At 57.3% G+C, this 20,614-nt stretch overlaps 1 protein-coding gene and 1 long non-coding RNA gene across 2 annotated transcripts in view; one reads left to right on the top strand and one right to left on the bottom strand.

Annotated features, from left to right (window-relative positions):
• LOC308463202 overlaps positions 1–9,087 on the top strand; it is a 45,740-nt gene extending 36,653 nt beyond the window's left edge. Inside the window, exon 4 of the long non-coding RNA XR_013979505.1 lies at positions 8,933–9,087. This is a non-coding gene — a long non-coding RNA (uncharacterized lncRNA). The remainder of the gene's footprint in view (positions 1–8,932) is intronic.
• On the bottom strand, positions 3,811–15,062 carry TFAP4 (transcription factor AP-4; the record flags this gene model as incomplete). Its single annotated transcript, XM_080981380.1, is given in 8 exon segments — positions 3,811–5,168; positions 7,030–7,191; positions 8,595–8,735; positions 9,095–9,265; positions 9,584–9,682; positions 11,966–12,131; positions 14,660–15,032; positions 15,035–15,062. Coding segments are annotated over 8 exon segments (1,332 nt in total). The 3' UTR covers positions 3,811–4,976.
• Positions 15,063–20,614: the final 5,552 nt, after the last annotated feature.

The raw sequence follows: 20,614 nt of genomic DNA on the forward strand, positions 1-20,614 counted from the left end.
AGCCCCTTGGACATTGTTCAGGGAGTCCTCTCTGGGCTCTCTTCCCAGGATTCAAGTAACAGCATGTGGGAAAACTGGGGTGGAGCTGGGAGAGAAGCAGGTGCCCCCCCTCCACCACCCCCCATGCCAAAAGAAAAAGAGAAGAGTACCAGCTGGCAGGCTTGGCTCTCAGCACTGCATGATGCACACTTGAACATTCGCATGTTGCACAATTCTCCTTACCTTTATTTCTCACACTATGAAGACCTCTGGAACTGTGGGGCAAAGGTTTTCTGCCCAGCTGCTGGCCAGCCCCTCCTGCACCACCCCTGAGCTAGTGAGCAGCCTTCAAGGGGGTGGCCCCAGCAGAAGAGGCACCCCAGGGCTCCCCGTGCGAGTCACGTGTGATCGAAAGATTCCATCAATGGTGTCTCCAAATTTTTTTACACATCACAGGTGAACTAATATCAGTGTACTGGCAGAAGAAAAGATCACCAGTGTTGAAGCAATGATTCTTCAACATCAACTTCGTTGGACTGGTCATGTTGTGCGGATGCTTGATGATCATCTTCCAAAGCAACTACTCTATTCCGAACTTAAAAATGGAAAGCATAATGCTGGTGATCAACAAAAGAGGTTTAAAGACTGTCTCAAGGCAAATCTTAAAAAATGTAGTATAAACACTGACAACTGGGAAACACTGGTCTGCGATCACTCCAGTCGGAGAAGAGGTGTCGTGGGCTTTGAAGACACTCAAACTCAGGATGCAAGGGAGAAACATGCTAAGAGGAAGGCACGCTTGGCAAATCCACAGTGATCAACTCCCACCCGGAAACCAATGTCCCCACTGTGGAAGGATGTGTGGATCCAGAACTGGCCTCCACAGTCACTTATGGACTCACTGCTAAGACCGTGTTTATGGAAGACAATCTTACTCAGCTACGAGGGATCGCCAAAGAAGAAGACGTGCACTTGAGACAAGGAAACGTCCTGGCCCCTCCTGGCATACACTAGACCAAAAGGCAGTCACGGGTTCCCAGGAGGAGACAGAGGGCATTCCTTTGCCCCATGGCTTCATGAAAGAACTTTAAAACGTGCTGAGCCATCACCTAGACATCTTTCAATGCCTGTCCTACGCAAGGTTGCCGTTTTGGAATGTCTCCCTCTGGTGGGAAACCCGGAAACTGCAGGCAAAGGAATACAATTCCAAGCACAACCAAATTAGAGTGAAGTATTCACGCAAGCCCGATATTATAGGGGTGCCTGCCTGTGCGTGCATTTTTTGCTTCTCGGCTGTTCTCACAACTTACCTTGCACCCTCCTTCCAGGACTGTGAGGTGACCTCTTGTAGCAAACAGATACGGAGCAAGTGAGCTGCTTTGAACAGTGGGAGCCCAAGCGGTTCCAGCGCCAGAGAGCAGGTGAGAGCCCCCCCCCCCCCAGCACAGGTGCTGCCATTGTTTGTTTTCAGACCCAATTCAAGGTGCTCACATTTCTGTTCAAAGCCGCAAATGACTCAGGCCCCAAATACCTGCAAGGCTGCCTGCTTCCCTACACTCTCTCAGGTGCCGAGACTGGTAAAGGGGGCCCTCTTGGTTGTTCCTCCACCCTCTGGGGCTTGGGGGTGGCTGCCCAGGAGGAGAGACCTTCTCTGTGGTGGCCCTTGAGCTGTGGGACTCCCTCCCCACAGTGCCATGCCTGGCACCTTCATTGCACAACTTCTTGCCTTTGACCCTTGAGTTGTCATGTTTTTACAGCTCACCTTATTTTTGGGTGATCGTAAGTTGCTTTGCACTGTTTTTAATATTGTACTTTCCTATCAATGTTTCTTAATTTAAGGGTGTATCGGATGTTGGTGGGGAGGACACTGTGCTCCTTCTGGGGTAGTTTGTCCACCTTTGGTCCCCACCCTGCCCTCCCTCCACTGTGGCTCCTAGAAGCCATCAGTCAGCATGTGGTAGCGGCCACAATCCCGCCATGGCTTCAACTAGCTGGCTCAACCAGGTGAGGGGAGCTGCTGGGTCTCAAAACCTAGGACTTTTCCTGCATGCAAAGACAAGCTATGGCAGATGGAGCAGAGACCAAGAGTGGGTCAAACGGTCAAGAAAGCAGGTTCTGCATGTGCTATGCAGCGCTCCGTCTCCCTGTTCTGGCTTTGGGCTTAGCTGCGCAGCCTGCATTCACTCCATAAGACGCACACACATTTTGCCTTACTTTTTAGAAGGGAAAAAGTGCGTCCTATAGAGCGAAAAATACGGTACATCCCACAGAAATACAGAGTGGAGTCCCTAAGACGGCTGGGTGGTGCTTTGTGTGCCTCCTTCCAGCAACTCCTGCAACTGGTGCCCAACATCCTGCTCTGCTTTCCTTTGGACCCCGTCAGCGAGGCCAAGAGGGGCTGGTCTTGTTGTCTGGGCGGCCCAGGACCTCCATGCACACTGCCCAGGCTTGTGCCCGGAGGGTCACTTCAGTGCTGCTAACGCAGCAAAAATAATGCAGAAGGCAGCAGATTTGAGTTACCTGTCTCTGCAGCCACAGCAGGCACCGTGATTCTCCAGTGGTTTGACTTCACCCCCAGAGGCACACTCCACAGTCTCTCGAGACAGATGGATACCAGAAATATACAGTGGTACCTTGGTTTTCAAACGTCTCGGAAGTTGAACGTTTCAGTTTTCGAACGCCAAAAAGCTGGAAGTATGCGCCATGGAAGTCGAACAGGAAACGCAGCTTCTGTTTTGAGTTTTCTGCAAGTAAATGCTTCCGGAAGTAACTGCTTCAGTTTTCAAACGTTTCAGAAGTCAAATGGTCTTCCAGAACGGATTACGTTTGAAAACCGGGAAGAAGAGGAGGAGGAGCTTGGATTTGATATCCCGCTTTATCGATACCCTAGGGAGTCTCAAAGCAGTTAACAATCTCCTTTCCCTTCCTCCCCCACAACAAACACTCTGTGAGGTGAGTGGGGCTGGGAGACTTCAGAGAAGTGTGACTAGCCCAAGGTCACACAGCAGCTGCATGTGGAGGAGCGGAGATACGAACCCGGTTCACCAGATTACGAGTCCACTGCTCTTAAGCACTACACCACACTGGTGAGGTACCACTGCATATAATTCTATCTTTTTATTTTATTTTATTTTATTTTTTTCCTATGTTTTAGAGGTTCTTATTTTTATCTTTAAGCCACCTTGAATCCCTATCAGGGCAAAAGTAGTACAGTGGTACCTCGGGTTAAGAACTTAATTCATTCTGGAGGTCCATTCTTAACCTGAAACTGTTCTTAACCTGAAGCACCACTTTAGCTAATGGGGCCTCCTGCTGCCGCTGCGCCGCCAGAGCACAATTTCTGTTCTCATCCTGAAGCAAAGTTCTTAACCTGAAGCACTATTTCTGGGTTAGCGGAGTCTGTAATCTGAAGCGTATGTAACCCGAGGTACCACTGTAGTAGTAGTAGTAGTAGTAGCAGTAGTAATTTGCTGTAACCCTGCCCTGAGGCCTTAGGGAGAAAGATGGGTAATAAATTCTAATACAGTGGTACCTCTGGATGCGAACGGGATCCGTTCCAGAGCCCCGTTCGCATCCAGAGCAGAACGCAACCCGTGTCTGCGGGTCGCAATTCGCCGCTTCTGCGCATGATGTCATTTTGAGCATCTGCGCATGCGCGAGTGGCGAAACCTGGAAGTAACACATTCCATTACTTCCAGGTCGCAGCTGAGTGTAACCTGAAAACGCTCAACCTGAAGCGACTTTAACTTGAGGTATGACTGTAATAATGAGAGGAGAAGATGCCGCCCCCAAGTCCGCACCCCAAAGACCAACACCCCAGACAAAGGCATCTAAAAAACAAAGTACAAACTTTATTTTGTTTCTTTACAAAGGCACAAGCCTCATTTTTCCCACTTTCTTAACAAAATATAATAGCATCTCAATGAACACGAAGACCCGAAAACTGTAAAAAAAGAGAAAAAAAGAACAAAAACAAAACAGAAAAACCATATAAAAAAATGAAAGAACTGAGGAAAAGCTGCGGCTGGGGAGGAACCTACCAAATACCAACAGCCCTAAACAACACTGGCCTAGGCCTCTAGCCAAATTGGGGGAAGCTGGGTGGGGGGGAACGGGGAAGGACGCAACAAAAAGCAACGATCACAGAACACGCACGCCCTCATGACCCAGTCGGACCCACGGAACAGATTAAGTGCTTCGAAAAAAAGGAGGAAAGAAGCCACGGGGGGTGGGGGGGAGCCAAAAGTGGCCAACGTGGCAGGCTGAGGCCCACCCCAGAAACGGCGCCATCTTTGAAAAGGGACACCCCCCACCCAGACTGCAGCTAAGGCCAAAAACCTGAACTGGCCCCGAGAACGGAGGGAAGCCTGCCGTCCCGTGATGCAGGAGGGGACTGCAGGCAGGGGCCCCCGGGGTGGCAGCGTGGGCACCGGCCCTGCTATGGGCAGACCTTCCGTCGCCCCCTGGGTCCTTTTGCCTCCCCTGGGGGTGATGCCAAGGAACCAAGCCCCGGGCAGGGCAGACCTTGAGGGGCCCTTGCAAGGCCAACTAGCAGGGAGGAAACAGGAGGCCCAGAGAAGTCTATCGCAGAGATTTGGGAGGGGGGATGACTGGGGAGGCAAGGCAACCCAGCAGGGCCTAGGAGGGCGCCGGGAGATGGGGGGCACCCGCCACTCTGCGTGGCCGCAGGCAATTTATATGAACGTTCCCCCCTGAGTATTTGGGGCTCCAATCTGCCCCCACACGGTCGCACGCAGGCCAGGCACTCTGAAAACCCCCGCGCTGCTGCCCTCTCCCCTCCGCCCCCCTTCCCGTTGGCTTTGAAGAGGGCAAGGATTTGGCCCCTGCAGGTTCTAACGCTCCCGTTTACAGTATCGAAAGGTCATAAAAGAGACCCGAATTCCATGGTATTTTGTAAAAAAATTCAGCGCAAGTTTCTCCATAGTCCCCTCACCCACACCCTGCCCGCCTGCCCGCCCCCCGCGGCCAGGTGGGGGTCAGGGCATCTCGGCCTTGCTGTGCTCCATGGAGTCGCTGTCGTCCGCCTCGGAGTCGGAGGCCGTGTCCGAGTTGGAGGGCTCCAGGCCGGTCCGCGCAGGGGTCACGATGACGGCACGACGGCGCTCCTCCTCCTCCTCCTCCTCCTCCAGCAGCCGCTTCTCCTGTGTCCCCTCGATGTGCTGGATTGCCTGATTTTTTGGGGGGGGAGACACCAGTGTGAGACAGCAAGCTGGCCCCCCTGAAGCCCCCCAACACACACCCAAGACTCTGTCTGCGGAAAAGAAGCTCCCAGGAGCTGCCTAAGATCAGAGAGCACTTGGGCAAAAAAAAATGAGAGGCACAAATACAAGATGGGTGACACCTGGCTTGAGAGCAGTACATGTGAAAAGGATCTAGGAGTCTTGGTTGACCACAATCTTGACATGAGCCAACAGTGTGACGCGGCAGCTAAAAAAGCCAATGCAATTCTGGGCCTCATCAATAGGAGTATAGCATCTAGATCAAGGGAAGTAATAGTGCCACTGTATTCTGCTCTGGTCAGACCTCACCTGGAGTACTGTGTCCAGTTCTGGGCACCACAGTTCAAGAAGGACACTGACAAACTGGAACGTGTCCAGAGGAGGGCAACCAAAATGGTCAAAGGCCTGGAAACGATGCCTTATGAGGAACGGCTAAGGGAGCTGGGCATGTTTAGCCTGGAGAAGAGGAGGTTAAGGGGTGATATGATAGCCATGTTCAAATATATAAAAGGATGTCACATAGAGGAGGGAGAAAGGTTGTTTTCTGCTGCTCCAGAGAAGCGGACACGGAGCAATGGATCCAAACTACAAGAAAGAAGATTCCACCTAAACATTAGGAAGAACTTCCTGACAGTAAGAGCTGTTCGACAGTGGAATTTGCTGCCAAGGAGTGTGGTGGAGTCTCCTTCTTTGGAGGTCTTTAAGCAGAGGCTTGACAACCATATGTCAGGAGTGCTCTGATGGTGTTTCCTGCTTGGCAGGGGGTTGGACTCGATGGCCCTTGTGGTCTCTTCCAACTCTATGATTCTATGATTCTAGGAAAAGTCCTTGGCTATGTCCACTGGCAGACTGAGGGTCCTGCAGGGTCTAACCAGTTCAGGGGCTCTGCAAGGTCTCAGACGCAGGTGGGAGGGTTGCAGAGGGACCTTCCCCAACCCCTTCGTATCCCAGAGCCTTTGAGCTGCCTGGGACTGGTCAGAATTAGGTCCAAGGAAGGCTCAGTGGTTAGAGCACCTGCTTTGCATGCAGAAGGTCCTGGATTCCGTTTCTGGGGATTCAGCCCCAGGGAAAGGGAGCGTCCCCCCTCTTCTCCCTTCCCCTGACCCCAAAGGGATCTCCAGGAGAGGCCGTTGAGCAGCAAAACTTCAAAAGCGCCACAGGGTCTAAGATTTTGCGGACCTCAGACCACTTCCACAGAAGCTTTCTGCTAAGAAAAAGGAGCCACGAGACCCTGCGGCATTTTCTAACAGGAGTGCGTCTCAAAAATAGCAGACAAACCACACCCAAAATTGCACACAGATGAGACACCTCCATCTCCCGCCAGGCTTAGAGGTTCTCTATAGAGGGCTGCCCCCCTGAGCCCCCCCCAGCTGCTCTAGAAGGATCCAGCATCTCTTTCCTCGCCTGGCCCTGAGGAAAAGGCGGCTGGGCGGGGTAGAAATAATGAATTATTATCATATTATGGGGGCTTGTCACACAGCGACTAACACCACTCGTCCAGGGAAACAGGACACAGGGGTGCAAAATTTGGTGCATTTGTGGGGGCTTCTGTCTTCCAGGGCAGGTGCAGGACACCTCAAAGTCAGATTGGTTGTTGTCTCCAGGATATGGCTTGGCTCACTCACTCGAGCCATGCAGCGCTTCTGCAGCCCAATGCCCAGCTAGGCCATTGGCCCATCCCCACGGGCCCAGGGGATCCCTCCCTGCCCTCCCTAGGGATGCCACTGGGGATCTGAACCTGGGACCTCCTGCGTCCAAATCCAACGCTCCCCTGCCCCCCCCCCCACGGACGCGGGTCTCCCCGTCTCACCTGAACGATGGTATCCAGATTCTGCCTGGATGTGGAGATAGTGTTGATCACGGAGGACGGGCCCATGGTTACCACGGTGACGTGGTGAGAGGGTGGCAGCGGCGCAGGCACGATCACAGTCGGGTGGTGGGTGGGGGCTGGGGGGCCGTGTGCCGACAAGAGCTGCGGGGGGAGAGAAAAAGAGACCAGTCGTGTCACCAGGGGCTGCCTCTAAGAAGGTCCTGCAGTCAGAGGCAGAATGGCTGAGCCTGGAGCAGATAAGACCTCGGGGCAGGGAGTTGGCTCTGGCCTAGAGAGGCAGCTACGAGCCACTCCTGGCTCCTGACAGGGGGCGGGTCTCCCTTTGTCCAGGGGGACTCAGGCCCCACATGGCCACGTCTGGAGGGGAGAGCGGAGGCTGCAGCCTTGGCCTCCCAGAAGAAGAGTTTGGATTTGATATCCCGCTTTATCACTACCCTAGGGAGTCTCAAAGCGGCTAACATTCTCCTTTCCCTTCCTCCCCCACAACAAACACTCTGTGAGGTGAGTGGGGCTGAGAGACTTCAAAGAAGTGTGACTGGCCCAAGGTCACCCAGCAGCTGCATGTGGAGGAGCCGGGAATCGAACCCGGTTCACCAGATTACAAGACTACCGCTCTTAACCACTACACCACACCCCCCCCCCAAGCACAAAGGCAGCAGCATGGGCTGGGCTTTGTTGCAGGCAGGTGGCCTACGCTGTGCCCCCCCAACGCTCCCCCTGCAGCTTGAACTCGTGGAGCAAGGGCTTGGAAGAGGCAGACCCCAGGGGTGGAAGTGACTACATGGCTTCAGGCCTCTCCCTGCAGGGGAAGCCCAGAGTCAGTACAGGGTGCACCATCCCCCCATCCTCCAGGAGGGACCTGGGGACAGCAAGGCCCCCCGTCACCTCCAAGAAGATGTGGCAAGGGGGCGACCCAGGCAAGCAGACATAAGAAGGTAAGAAGGGCATATTGCATCAGGGCATTGGCCCACCTAGAGTCCATCATTCTGTTTTGACAGCAGGCGCCCACTTGGGGAAGCTCATGAGCCGAATATGAGCACCAGACCCTTCTCCCGCCCTGCGGTTTCGCCCCACCGTCAAGAGCTGCAAAAGGCAGCTGAGATTTCCCAGCACCGCAGAAGGACCACAGAAGCGGCAGCCAGGCCTGCAGGGGCTATGCCACGGAGGGGAGGGCAGTTCCCGCAAGACCCCTGCCCCCCAATTCCAGCCGGAGCTGCAAGGGAAAGCCTCTTGCCAAACGCTCGGCAGCTACGGATGCGTGGAACCTGGCCGAGTGGCAGCGGCTTGCCGGGGATGGAGCCCCCGAGACTCCTGCCTGCCCAGGTGTGCAAGGACCCTCCCGGGGGGAAGGAAGCATTGCTGCAGCAGCCAGGCCCCCCAGGCCCCCAGGCGAATGCAGAGCCCTCCTGCGGGAGGCGCCGTCCAACTCCCTTGGATTTCAGCCCCCGCGAGTCTCCCAGGGGGCTCTGGGGGGCTGGGGCAAGAGCGCTGCCCCCCCAGCTGCATCACAAGGGGGCTGGGTGGGAGGCAAGCCGCGCACTCACCTGGGGGCGGCCCTGCTGCTGGTGCTCAGGTGTCTCCTGGTGCAGGAGCCTCACCTGTTCCTGCTGCTGCTGCTGGAGCTGAACCTGCTGCGCAATCACCTTCAGCTTCTCGGGGTACATGTGGGCCTCTAAGGAGCGCACCTGCCGGGGGAGCAGGAGAAGAAGGCCCTGTCATGGGCTGGGAGGGCACGGCAACACCCCACAAGGGCCGCAGAGAGGGCCAGGCACTCAGTGTGCCAGTCGGGTGCACAATGGGCACATCCTGTTCTGAACCCCATTCGCAAGGGAAACCAAATTCCTTGGCCAAACCTGCTACTCTTTTCTCTCTGTTCCTCCAGAAACATTCTGGGGCCTTCACTGGTTTGACAACACCCTGAAGGATGCGGCCCTGGGAGGTTGCTCCTCCTGACTGTGGGGCCAGGGAAGCGATCCAAGCAATCTCCCCTCCCAGCCAAGCCCACGGAGACCCCACGGCACAGGCGATGCCCCCATCCTCTCACCTGCTCCTCCAGCATCAGGCGGACGGAGCGCTCCTTGTCCAGCTGTTGGCGCAGCTCAATCATCTCCCGGCGGAGGTCCTCAGCCTTCTCGTCCTCCCAGATGTCTGGGGACCCGATGCCCTCGTCTTTGTCCTCCGCCCTCCGCCGCTTCGGGGAGGAGCCGCTGAACTCCTGGCCAAGCAGACGCAGCGTGAGCATCAGGGATGGGGAGCCCGGGGAGAGAGAGACGGCCTGCCCTCCACTTCCTCTCTAATGCAGCCAAGCGGCGACCAAGAGGCTCAGCCACGCAAAGCAAGCCACAGGCTTGTGGCAGCTCCAAGGAGAAAAGGATCACATGCAGAGGCCCCCCACCCTCTATGCATAGAGGAGCAACCCCCCACCCCAGTCTGGAATGTTATAAGCTCTCTCTCTCTCTCTCTCTCTCTCTCTCTCTCTCTCTCACACACACACACACACACACACACACGAGGGAGCAGCCTCAGCAGATACCTGGATGAACCTCTTGAGCTGGGCGTTCTGCTGCAGCAAACGTGTCTTCTCCTGTTCCAAAGAGAAGATGTACTCTGCTGTCTGCTGGAGAATCGCTGCCTGGGGAGGGGCAATTGGAAGGTGAGGGGGTGCAGAGTCAAACAGAACATCCAGCATGTATTATCATCATCATCAAAATGCAAAATAGATGTGCAAAATAAATAGTTAAAACATTTATATCCTCCTCCCACAAACACATTTGTCTGGCACCTGAAGGTGTAGGATGAAGGCGCCAGGCGAACCTCTCTGAGGAAAGCATTCCACAAATGTGGAGCCACCATAGAAAAGGCCCTCTTCTCATGTTGCCACCCTACGGACCTCCTGTGGAGGAGACACGCCAAGAAGGTCTAGGTAGGTTCACATGGAAAGAGGCATTTCTTGAGGTATTGCAGTCCTGATCCGTTGAAGGATTTCTAGGTCAAAACCAGCATTTGGAATTGGGCCCTGAAATTAATTGGCAGTCAGTGCAGTTGGGCCAGGATCGGTGTAAGATGCTCAAACCGCCGTGCTCCAGTGAGCAACCTGGCCCATCTTGCTCTATAGGCTGAGGGAGCCGGCGTTTGTCCGCAGACAGCTTCCGGGTCATGTGGCCAGCATGACTAAGCCGCTTCTGGCAAACCAGAGCAGCACACGGAAACGCCGTTTACCTTCCCGCCGCAGCGGTACCTATTTATCTACTTGCACTTTGACGTGCTTTCGAACTGCTAGGTTGGCAGGAGCAGGGACCGAGCAACGGGAGCTCACCCCGTCGTGGGGATTCGAACCGCCGACCTTCTGATTGGCAAGCCCTAGGCTCTGTGGTTTAACCCACAGCGCCACCCGCGTCCCCTATTTCTATATATAGCTGTGTGCTTTTTGTAATATTTTAAGTTGTCTGCTGCTGCTTCAGTTATTGATACGCTGCTTAGATATGATTTTAATATATTAAGCGGTACAGCGAGTTCCACAGTTTCACTGCGCTGCGTGAAAAATTCCTCCTTCCTTTTGCCCGTCCTGAGCCTCCCAGCCTTGGGCTTCCTGAGATGACTCCTGAGGGCCTCTATATGGGGGTGTTGGTTCTCCTCCTGCCTTTGCTCCAAGGAGCAGAAAAGGCAGCCCAGAGGGTCTCTTCTCCCTCCACCCCAATTTTATCCTCATAAGAGCTCCGTGAGGAAGCTCAGGCTGAGAGCTGGTGACTGACCAACCTGGAGGTGGGCTTTAAAAAAGACAGTGCTTGGACCTTTCCTCATAGGGGACTCTTGCCATCCCCTTGAGATATTGGCGGCCCTGTTTTGAACTCTACAATACCCCTTTTGAGGAGAGCTGGCCTGCACTGTACACAGTATTCCAAATGCAGCCGCATCATTTGAACGATGGCCTTATGGTAGTGGCAGTGTTGTTTTCTATTCCTTTCCTAAAGATCCCTAGCATGGAATTTGCCTTTTTACAGCTGCAGATCACTGGGTCAACATCATCTTTGAGCCAGCTGCCACAACCATCAGTTCAGACCCCAGGAGCATCTATGTGAAATTAACATTATTTTTTGCCCAAACATGCATCACTTTACCTTTGTTTATACAGTGATACCTTGGGTTACAGCCGCTTCAGGTTGCGTTTTTTCAGGTTGCGGACCGCCGAAACCCGGAAGTACTGAAACGGGTTACTTCCAGGTTTCGGCGGTCACGCATGCGCAGAAGTGCTAAATTGCGCTTTGCGCATAAGCGCCGAATCGCAACCCGCGCGTGCACAGATGTGGGTTGCAAACGCTGCGAGTTGCAAATGTGCATCCCACACGGATCGCGTTCGCAACCCAAGTGTCCATTGCACACTGAACTGCATTTGTGATTTTACCATCCATTCGCTCCTTTCAAAGCTCTTCTCTTCCTGGTTCAACCACCCTCAACAATTTAGTGCCATTGGCAGACTTGGCCACCTCAGTGCTCACATTGAGCACAAGATTGTTTATGAACAAATTAAAAAGCCCCCATACCTATCCTTGGGGGACTCCACTTTCTACCTCTCTCCATTGGGAGAACTGCCCATTGATTCCTCCTCTCTGTTTCCAGTTTCTAACCAAATCCTGCTCCCTAAGAGGACCTCTCTATCGCGCAGCAGCTAGACTTAGTACTAAGGTTAAACTCAAGTGGAATCCTGGAGACAGGAGCCTCCAGCCAAGCTCCTTGCATCTGGGACACAGAAAATGCCAAGCCCAGCTGCTCCCCATCCCAACCCCTGTCCGCTGCCACAATCACCAGCAATTTTTTTTTTTGGGGGGGGGGTCATACGTGGTACAGCACAGAAGTCTCCAGAAAGGACTAGCAGGCAGCCCCGGTGAGGAAAGGGCTTTGTGCGCCTGACCCTTACCTTGCTGAGCTTCTCCCCATCCGTGTGTGGGATGAGGGTCTTCAGCGACTGGAACCCTGCGTTGATGCTTTGCATGCGGCGCCGCTCATTGCTGTTGGCGATCTCCCTGCGTATCCGCCGCTCCTGGTCCCTTTGCGTCTCTGGGGTCAGTGGGATGTTGGCCAGGCTGCGGGGGAGACGAGCAGCTTTAAGGGAGGCTCAGTCCCTCTGTGGCCCTGCACCCCTGGAGAACGGCTGCCCGCCAGCGGGCCCCAGGGCTGGGGGATGCCGTGGCTGCCCAGAGGGTCTTGGGCTAAAGCTCCTGCCCGCTCTGGTCAGCACAGCCAACAGCCAGGGATGGGGGAAGTCAGGACACACCATTGCAAAGAGGACAAAGGGTCTGATTTGGCACAGAGTGAGATCCCGCCTGCCTGCCTGCCCAAATCACACACAATTTGACTGAAATGCCCGGTTGGGTCCTGTCCTGAGAAATGAGCAGGGGCTCGTTTTCTTTTAATGCCTTTAAATGAAACGTTAACACCGTGTTGGCCTCTAAAGCAGATCCCTGCAGCCTGGGAACTCGAGTGCTCCCATGGAGAGATGGGGACCCATCCGGTCCCAGGCAGGTTCACGCCTTAGAGGGCTCAGGCTGGCAGGCTAACTCCAACCTGAATGGCACAAGCTGCCCCAAAGCCTCAGAACCATTGCCTAGAGGGACCCGCAGGGAGCTGGGAGGAGGAAAAGGATGCGACCTGTCTGGCTGCAGCCAACAAGCGATACATTATCCCCCCTGAATGGAGAGCTGATCCAGGGATGTGCTGGGCCTCAGGCCAACTAATATGCAGCAATTACTTTTTTAAATAAACAAAAAATCACTTTGGGTCATACCAAAGAGTTAAGACAGAAAAGTTTTTTAATATGCCCAACTATTCAATATAAAGTCAACTCACAGCTGCAGGACTGTCTCCCAGCACAAGACCCTCACCAGGCGGGGGTGGGGGGTGAGCTCCAGGTTTGGCAGGAGAGCTGGGCTAGAGACAAACTGGGGGTGCTTTTTACACAATTGCTTTATTCCTTTCTTTGTACATTGTGTGTAGACTGCAGATATCAATTTAAGGAGCCAACCTTCAAGGGGCCTTTGGTCAAGCAGGTTCCCAGCACAGGGCCAAGAGCCTGAACAGCTGTTTGACTTCAGTCCATCCTGCAAGGCGCTGGTCTTTTAGACCTCCTCCAACTCTTTAGAAAAACTCTCCTCTGCTCCGGACTGAGATCTTGGACCAGGCAGAAATGCTCTCTGCTGGCGCTCAGAGAACCCAGAGGAGGAATGTGCAACTGGCCGCTACCTGGGAGCAAGAGGGAGGGGTCGCGGGAGGCCACCTGGACGCGCAGAGGAATCCCACCACCACCATTTGTGATGGGTTCAAATCCCGCGGTCCCTGGGCTCCAGCTGGCACCTGAAAGCCACCGTTTGCCAATGCATAAAAGGCGGGGGGGGCAGGTAAGCCAGGTGTATGTGGCGGGAAAAGAGTCTGGGGGGCCGGCCAGACGGGCAGCGGCCAGGGCCAAAATTTGGAGCGGAATCACCCCCCCCCAGCAGCGCTGGACCCTCTGCCCCGACCAGCCCGCCCTGCCCCGCGCTCTGGCCGCAGGAGCTCAGCCGAGCTGCCCCACTGAGCAGCCCCCTCCTCCGCAGGCAGGGGGTCCCGCGTCCCCGCCGCCGCCCTCCCGTCCAAGGGCGCCCCGGGAGCAGAGCGGCAAGAGCGCGGCGAAGGGTCCCGGGCTCCCTTTGTCTGGCTGCGGCCGCTCCTCGGCTCCCTTCCCTCCCCGCTGCCCCGGGCACAAAGGCGGCCCGCCGGGCGAGGAGCGCGCCGGCCCTGCAAAGCAGCAGGCCAGGCCTTCCCCGCGCGGCCTCCGCAGCCCCAGCCACGTGCGCGGCTGGCCCGGAGCGCCCGGGCGCCTTTGTGCGGAGCGGCGGCGGCGGCGGCGGCAGCGTGGCCCGGCCGAGCGCAGCACTACATGTCCCGGCAGCCCGCGGCGGAAAGGCCCGCCCCTTCGGAGGCTGCACAGTCACCGCCAGGCTAGGCCCGGCCGCCGCCGCCGGAGTCCCCACGCGGCCGGGCGGCGGCACCAGCGCCCCGGGGAGCCCCGAGGGGGCGGCCGCCCAGCCCCGACAGCCCCCCGCCCCAGGGGGAGGCCGGCCGCGGGGCGCCGGGGAGGCGGCGCGCCGAGGGGAAGGCGAGGGAGCCGCGGCGGCGGCATGGCTGCCTTGTGCCCTCCTCCCTCCCTCCCTCGCCCGCCCGCCCAGCTGCACGCCTTCGCCCTCGCCGCGCCCGCCCGCCCGGCCCGGCAGCCCCTCGCCGCCGCCGCGCTCCCTCGCCGGGGCTCGGGCCGGGCGCGCAGCCAGGGAGGCGCAGCGGGCGCAGCAGGTCGGCGGCGGCGGCGGCAGCATGGCCGGGGCGCCCGCTCTGCCTGCAAACAGACCCACGTGCTCCCGCCAGCGGCCCTCCGCCGCTCCGGGGGGCGACCGGGCGCGTCCCGAGGGAGACCCCGCCGCCCTCCCCGCGCAGCCCCGGCCCGGAGCGCACGGGGGTCCCGGGCAGCGGAGGCTCCCCCGCTCGGCCGGCCCGTCGCTCGGTGCCGCTCTCTCTCCCCCCCCCCCCCGGCCCGGCCCTGCGCGGCTGCCCGTTTCCCGGGCTCGGCGGGGCGCGCACCCACCTGCACAGCCCGCCGATCACCTCCTTCTCGGATTTCCTGAAGTGCTGCAGCGACGGCACCTTCTGCGCGGGCACCATGAAGTACTCCATGCCCGGCCGGGGCGCGCGGCAGGCGGAGGGAGGGAGGGAGGGAGGGAGGGAGCGGCGCCCGCGGGGATCGGGGCCGGGCAGGCGGCGCGGGGGCTGCGGGGGCGCGCGTGGGGGCGCGGCGGCGGCGTTGGCGGCGGCGTGTGCGTGTCCGTCGCCCGCCCGGCGGCGCCGCTGCTCCTCCTCGGCTCGCTCGCTCGCTCGCTCCTCCGTGCGGCTCCGGCTCCTCTGTGCGCGTCTCCTCAAGGCGGGAAACAGCTGGTGCGAGCGCAGCGCTCCCTCCCCGCCGGCGCCGCCTCCGCCAGCCGCCGGCCCATGTAAACAAAGGACTATTTGCCGCGGCCCCCGCGCCCCGCCGCCGCCCCCCCGGCCGCCCCGGCCCGCGCGCGCCCCGCCCGCCGCCCCCGCGGCCCCCGCGCCTCGCCTGGCCCCGCGCCCGCCCGCCCCGCCGCCCGCCCGGCCCGCGGCTGCCTGCGCCACTACGGGGTGATGCGGCCCATCAGCTGACGGCTTGGCACGGAGCAGCCCAGCAGGAGCGCACGGGCGGCCGGGCGGGCCGGGCGGCCCCCGAGGGGCCACCCCCCAACTTCCGAGGGGAAGCCACCCGCGTGGCCTTCGGGCGGCAGTCGCCGCGGGCTCGGACACCACCCCCCCCCCCCGCCAAGCGCGGGCTCTGCCCCGAGGAGCTTCCCATCTGCGCTCTGGTTGCAAAGGGAACGGAGTAAGCGCGAGAGGCGCGCCGCGAGGCTCCATCGCAGCAGCCTTTCCTGGAGGAAAACGGCTCCGTTGCTCGCCAGTAAACACCCGCAGGAGCCCGGCCTTGCCCAGAGGAAGAGCCCGGCACTGTCAGAGGCTCTTCTGGGAAACCTCTGGCCCTTCTGGACCAGGATCTGCACAGCGCACACGGATCGGGGCCAGCAGGGACAGGCACCCTCTGCCCAGCGGGGACCTGGGGCATTTAATTGTGGCTTTCGTGCCAACTGCAGTTGGAATGCAGGGGTATTTATTTATTACTGATATTAACATCATACCCACTCTGAGGCTGCTTAAATTTACATAGGCCCTACATCCATGCTGGCGATAAAAACCTTAAAATTAGGCAAGGAAGATGATTTCTTCCGTGGGTGACACGGATGACTCAAGGTTACCTAGTGGTGCAGCAAAAAGGCTGCCAGCACATTTGCAAAGTTAAGCAGAGTCCAGTATTGTTTCTGAAGAGCCAAGGGGCAGAAAACCCCACAAGTGGGGTAAAAATACAATAATAATACATTAGGAGTCCCCAGCAACTTGCAGCCCCTTCAGGACACGCAAAGCCCAAATCCTGAGATGGACTTTCCCCTTCCCTAATAGTTGGGCTGGCCCTTTCCTCACCAGCTCTTCTCCAGCTGCCTCCTCATCTTACCTGACTGGTTCCCTGCCCCTTTGCAGCTGGTGCCCCTTTTACTTTCAAAAGGGTGGGGAGGAGCCTGTGCTGTGCAGGTGTGTGTGCCATTTCTCCCCCCCCCCAGGCAGCAGGTGCTGGTCAAGGCCCCTCTCCCCACTGAGGCCCTGGGGGGGGGCACCGGAAGGGCAGGCCAGAGGCCTGGCTCAAGTCTCCTTGGTCTCTGCAGGACCTGAGCAGAAGAGTGTTGGTGGCACCCTGAAGCCCGGCTGGGTCTGCAAGACGGAGTTGTTCTTGGGGAGCAGGTCGGCTCCGATGCACTTAGAGCCCAGCCCAACTATTGTCCTTTAGCACCTGGCTGCCAGAGCATCCTTTATCAGACCAACAACTTGTCTTCTGGGAGAACAACCTTTTCTAACTCTGCCTCCCCCAGCTTGGTGCTCTTCAGATGTTCTGGCCCAGAATTCCCATCGGCACCAGGTGGGGGGGAAGTGGTTCTGAGCAGTGACCCTCTCCTCCCTGCCACCGTAAATGCACCGGCACACACTATCCTGCCTGGGGAAAGGCAGGCAGGAACTCGCCCACTGGACGGGCAGTGCCAGGGACCCCTGGTTCTGAGCAGCAGATTTTGGAGAAGTGGTATTTTCTGCCTTACATCCTCTTGCGTTTTGTGGGGGGAGGGTTTCAACAGAGCAGCAGCAGCAGCAATCCAGAGCAGGATAGGACCTTTGGGGCCTTTTGGGGTGGGGTGACAAATGTCTGCTCCCCAGACGACAAGCACATCATTTGCCTCTGGCTGGTCTGGTCTAGAGCTCCTTCCAGCACCCTTTTAACCCTACTGGGGAGAGAACTCAGCAGTGGTGGTGGCCGTGAGCTACTCCCGCCCCCCTCTCCCAGCTGGCAGGCGGCCACGCTCCACTCCGCCCTCGCCACTCACTCACCTGGGCAAGGGACTTCCCCAACCAGCTCTAAGGGTCTAACTCAGCTTGTCTGCCAGTGCCTCGTCCCCAAAACAAGCCAGTGCCAAGGAAGAGCCAGCTTCCGCCAAGCCTGGAGACTGGTTCACTTCTCCTGCTGCAGCCGCTCTCTGCTGAGAACTCTCTTGCATAGCTGGGGCTGGTTCTCTCCCCTGCCGTGGCCCTGAGACAGCTCACCCCAGGGCAGCAGGAGCACTTGGGGTCCCCCTTCTGTTCCGCAACGGACGTGGCTCCAACTGCCAGGGAACTCTCAAGGCCCGGCATTCCGCCACCCCTCTCAGTCCAGGCCCAAGCCCCTGCCGCAGGGTGAAGGAAGAGAGACTCTCCCCATGCTCTGGCCAGTGACCAGAGGCAGCAGCCACACCTCGAAAGCCTCTGCGCCAAGGCTGCAGGTGCCCCTCTTGCCACCTCTCGGCTGCTGTGCCCGGCATCTCTCTTCAATTTGCCCCTCTCCCTTTCAGCCCGCAGGAGAGAAGGGTGGCAGAGGGGAGGTGCCCGTTGGTTCCTTTTCCCAGTGTGGCCAGCTCCCCCAGGAGGAAGGAGGCCTGCCCTCAGCCATGCATGCATTGGTTCTACCCAGGCTAGACAGCTGCAACGCATTCTGTGTGGGGCTGCCTTTGAAAATCGCTCAGGATCATTATACCTCAAGAACCGCCTCTCCCCACATAAGCCAATCCGGACCCTGAGATCATCCTCTGAGGCCCTTCTTCATGTGTCTCCTCCACAAGAGAACCAGAAGGTGGCAACACAAGAACAGGGCCTTTTCTGCAGTGGCTCCCCGTCTGTGGAATGCTCTCCCCAAGAAGGCTTGCCTGGTGCCTTCATTTAGGTGACAGGCAAAAACATTCCTCTTCAACCAGGCCTCTGGCTGATTGATATTCTACAGGCTTTTAAATGTGTTTGTGGAAGGGGGGGGTATTGGTTTGTTGCTTTTGTTTTAACTTTTTATTTGTGCTTTTACTTTGTATTTTTATCTTGTGACCTGCCCTTAGATCTTAGGATGAAGGGTGGTATGTCAGTCTAATAAATGAAATAGAAATAAAATATAATGACCTGGAAATGCCAGTGGTGTGGAATGTTGCTGTTTCTGCGCTGACTGAGGGTCAGATGATCAGAGCAGATAACACCAGTGCTGAACCAGTTCTGTGCTTGGGGATGTATGCGTTTCCAGTTCAATGTGCTGGTTTTGTCCTTTAACCAGCTTGTGACCATGTCACTTGAAGGACCAGTTGAAGGTTGGTCATTGCCTGCCTTTAAGGTTAGTTTGGTTGATGGGCAGGAGGGCAGGGCCTTCTCACTCACGGCACCTCCCTTACTTAACTCCCTCCCTAGGGAAGCCCACTGAGCTCCAGTATTCAAAGCAGCCTCCAAATCTCGCCAGTTTTGAATGGATTTTATTGGTTCTAGTTAGTCATGCTGCAATTTTGTCGATTTCACTGGTTGAATTATTGCATTTGAATGTGCTGCTGCTTTTGTGTATCTTTTGAATGTAAGTATTTCATCATCATTGTCGTTGTTTATTATTTCTACCCCGCCCATCTGACTGGGTTTCCCCGGCCACTCTGGGTGGCTTTCAACAGAACATTAAAAACACAATAAAATTTCAAACATTAAAAACTTCCTTAAACAGGGCTCCCTTTAGATGTCTTCTAAAAGTTGGATAGTTGTTTATTTCCTTGACATCTGTTGGGAGGGCGTTCCACAGGGCAGGCGCCACTACCGAGAAGGCCCTCTGCCTGGTTCCCTGTAACTTCACTTCTGGCAGGGAGGGAACTGCCAGAAGGCCCTTGGCGCTGGACCTCAGTGTCCGGGCAGAACGATGGGGGTGGAGACGCTCCTTCAGGTATACTGGACTGAGGCCATTTAGGGCTTTCAAGGCCAGCACCAACACTTTGAATTGTGCTCGGAAACTTCCTGGGAGCCAATGTAGGTCTTTCAGGTCTGGTGTTATGTGGTCTTGGCGGCCGCTCCCAGTCCCCGGTCTAGCTGCCGGATTCTGGATTAGTTGTAGTTTCTGGGTCACCTTCAAAGGTAGCTCCACATAGAGCGCATGGCAGTACAAGTGGGAGATAACCAGAGCATGCGCCACTCTGGCGCATGGCAGTACAAGGGCAGAGAGGGTCTCATCCTGCATACCAGATGGAGCTGGTAAACAGCTGCCCTGGACACAGAACTGACCTGACCTCCATGGACAGCTGAGTCCAAAATGACCCCCAGGCTGCACACCTGGTCCTTCAGGGGCACAGTTACCCCATTCAGGACCAGGGAGACCCCCACAGCAGCCCGCCCCCTGTCCCCCAAAAAGAGTACTTCTGTCTTGTCATAATACAGTATTGTAGTGTGTCTTGTGTGTGTCTTTTCAACAGTTCACCCCCTTGGGTGATCCTGGTCTAGAGAGGTAGCGTCCAAATATTTAAGAGAAAGAAAGCTGGGGGGCCTAGAGAAACGGGGGTCCGTCCCTGCTTCTTCTTGCCGTGACTCCACTTGCTTAGTTTCTCGAGGGCCCCTCCTTCCGTTTCTTGTCTTGCCGTCCCCCAGAGCCGTTGGAGGTGGAGGCGGTTTCCAAAAGCCACCAAAGAAATCGGATGTGGATGACAGTCTGTGTCGCAAGAAGGGCACGGGAGGCTGCTGGAGGGGAGGGGAGGAGGTGCGCGCAGGCCGAGCCGAGCCCCAGGAGCGGTCCTTCTGAGCTCCAGCTGCGGCTCTTTCTGCGCAGAGTTTTGTGGCACCCGAAAGCTGACCCCTTTTGTGGCCTCGAAGGTGCCACGGGGCGCTGCCCCTTCTGCGGCTGCAGCCTCGAGGCTCCTGCCCAAACTCTCCCAACCAGGCGGGCAGAAGGCGGCTGCCACGCCAGGCGCTGCCTTTGCGCTCTCGTCTTGTTGGTTTCAGTTTCCTGCTCTGCAGCTGACGCGCAGGAGCTGCCTGACCCCAGCTGCAAGGGAGAGAGAGAGAGAGAGAGAGAGAGAGAGAGAGCCGAGGGGAATTGTCTTGTCAGGCTTGCTTGCCTCCGCCCTGCAGCCCCGCTTTATGCAAAGAAGCAGCGGCAGCAGCACCCTCGAAGCAGCGCCCTCCATCCACCAGGCGCCAGGACCTGGTGCCCAATAAAATAATAACTCCTTGGGGGGCATTGATTGTTCTTTCCCCCCGACCCCAGTCTCTGCGCTCTGAGTCTTTCCGACTGGCTTTCCGACTTCGCAGTGGTTCAGTTTTCTTGGGAGGAGATGATCCCAGCGGCTCCCGACTATTTCTCTTGCTGCCATCAACAAAAGCATGCTTGGCTGCAGTTCCCTGCGTGGAGAGCCACCGCCACGGACCGCCTGCCCTCTCGGCTGCTCCGCCCGCCGCCAGGGATGCTTTTGTGCAGGGCTCAGCGCCGAGAGGGGAAGAAGGAAGGGACAGGCCCGCAAGGCTCCTGCTGCTCTCTGCCAAGGTCTGGGCCAGCCAGCCCAACTCTCGCGGAGGCGCTGGTGCAACTGCCACGAGGGGGCCGGTCCCTCGGCTGCCCTTGCGG

This window comes from Podarcis pityusensis (assembly GCF_964106645.2).
Source record: "Podarcis pityusensis genome assembly, chromosome: 14".
Classification (NCBI taxonomy): domain Eukaryota; kingdom Metazoa; phylum Chordata; class Lepidosauria; order Squamata; family Lacertidae; genus Podarcis; species Podarcis pityusensis.